The sequence below is a fragment of the Camelina sativa genome, chromosome 12 (genome assembly GCF_000633955.1).
Source record: "Camelina sativa cultivar DH55 chromosome 12, Cs, whole genome shotgun sequence".
Lineage (NCBI taxonomy): Eukaryota > Viridiplantae > Streptophyta > Magnoliopsida > Brassicales > Brassicaceae > Camelina > Camelina sativa.
In genome coordinates this window covers 28,010,037-28,012,349 of record NC_025696.1, presented here as the reverse complement: position 1 = coordinate 28,012,349, position 2,313 = coordinate 28,010,037, and the positions used below count along the sequence as shown (strand labels likewise).

General features: G+C 37.7%; 1 protein-coding gene across 1 annotated transcript; it reads right to left on the bottom strand.

The window, feature by feature from the left end:
- On the bottom strand, positions 373-2,025 carry LOC104733942. The gene has a single exon (XM_010453467.1). The coding sequence runs from the start codon at positions 2,023-2,025 to the stop codon at positions 373-375; it is 1,653 nt and encodes a 550-aa protein (XP_010451769.1).

The window sequence follows — 2,313 nt, the reverse complement described above, 5'->3', positions numbered from 1 at the left end:
AATAAAGACACCATAGAAGAAGGATGACATTATAAAAGAGGAGGTGAAGACACCAAGAAGATGGACTCTTCTTTTACATTTTTCAGCACCATTTTATACACAAACATAGTTGTTTCCAATGATCATGTTAAGCATTGTTTCTTCCCTTTTCCAATAAATTACATTTTCTCTCCATATTTTCATATATTCTTACACATATTATATGATTAATATAGTTCATTTCTCAAACAATTATTGTTTACTTTCTATTTTAATTTATATTTCGAGTAATTTCACTATTTGATATTTTCAAGAGATTCAATTTCTTTTTTACCACTAAAATCATTGAGTATGGAATCCGACATCCACAATGCTCATACAATCATACTACGATTACCGCTTGTTGAACATCAAACATCTTGGATCGCAAGCATATGTATTTTTGTTGTCCTTACTTTCTAAAACATATTCATATATGCAACGCCGTCTGCATTCGTCCACGCTACAAAAGGGTCGACTGTGATGAATGTTGTCAACCACTTCAAAATGCTCGCCGGTTTTTGTGATGAAAATGTGCCCGGGTCTAACTTGTATGAAGTTTCCAAGTATACACCAAACATGAAGAGTTGAGGCACAATCATTGCACACATAGAACCACCCTTTCGGATTTATGGTTGCCTCACAAATCTCACACCAATACAACCCACTAGCATTTTTGCCATAACACAAAGAAAGAGGATGTCGATCATGCTTGTGTCTTATAACCTTCTTTGGCAGAGTAGCGCATTTAAAGCACAATTCATAATCACATTCAATGCATCTCATCAGATAAGGCAGCAGTATTTCGTCACAAGCTCCACAACTATTGAAAAAAATATTTGAAAGGAAGAACAATGGATGTTGATGACTTTCGTGATTGAATGTCTTAGAAACCATGGCGCAACAAACATCTATTCCCGCTCCTTCTCTCCTATAACTGAAACCAGTGCATATTCGCCTACATGCTTCACAATGGAACCAAAGTCCGTTAGGATTGCCGTTCAAAATGAGTTCGCGATTGTGGACCTCATGTTGTTTTCTCTTGGGTAAATTAGCACACGTTTCATGTAGAACGAAATGACATTTTTCACACGTGTAGCAAGGATCATAATAGATGGGGAATGTGCATGCGTAGCAGTGTCTGTTTCCATCATTAACACTTTCATGATTGTTGTCAGTAAGTCTAAGATGATGCTTGTGGCTGAAATGGATGATCACCCCTTCACCAACCACCTTGAATGGATCAAGATCTTCATAATCATCTTCAGGTTCATCTTCTAATTCGAACCCATCCCACACATTGTCTCGTTTCACGCATTTTGAATGAACGGCATAGCGACAAATGGAGCAGGAGTAAGCCCCATAAAGTCTATTAATGCATTTGTGACAAACCCCGCATACCCAATCTCCAGGACCAAGAGAATAAGTATGAGAGACACGATGTTCATGACGGTTGATACGTATAACACGTGGCAACTGGGTGCAATATCTATGGATGATGAAACTACACTGTAGACACACACAAGGAAACCCATCACGACAAACGCCACAAGCCTCACAAGTGAAAGATACCTTAATCATCATTTGCGTAAGCGGATGCTCGTGAATCTTCTTTGGAATGTCATCAATAACCAACGGTTTACTAGGACAAAGATTGCATACAGAGATGTCACATATGAAGCAATGATAAAACAACTTCACCAGAGGATACTCTTTACTGCGAAGGAGTTCTTTACACAAGAGACATTTTTTTCCATGCTCATGTACATAGTTGTGCTGGAGAAGTTTGAGAGGGTGTTTGTGACGATAAGGGTTGTTGATCTCGATGCAAGCCTTGTGGACATAGAGATCACAAGGATTGCATATGTAGCCACCTTCACCCTCAACTCTTACTTCAGAGTTGTAACATGCATCACATAGAGACGAGATATTTGTTGGGTAGACAAGATGCTCATGAAAGTCTGCTTTCATTCCACCAAGGAAACTCTCCGAAGCTATGGCGTCCATGTCTCAAGGCCAAGTGTCAAGGTTTTTTCTTCAATCAGAATAGAATGGATGTTAGTGACTTTCTTTTGTAATGGTAGATATTGGAACTTTCTTCTTACCTTGTTCACTTTTTGTTTTAAAAAAAAAGTTTCAGCTTCTCTTTACGCCTTTGTCTTCTTCTTTTGCAGGATATTTGTATATTAAAACGAAAAATCAGAGAAATATATAAATTATTTTTTCTCATCGATGGATGTTGGATTTTATAATACTTGAGTTGGAACATCAGATTACCTATTTGATACGAAAAAG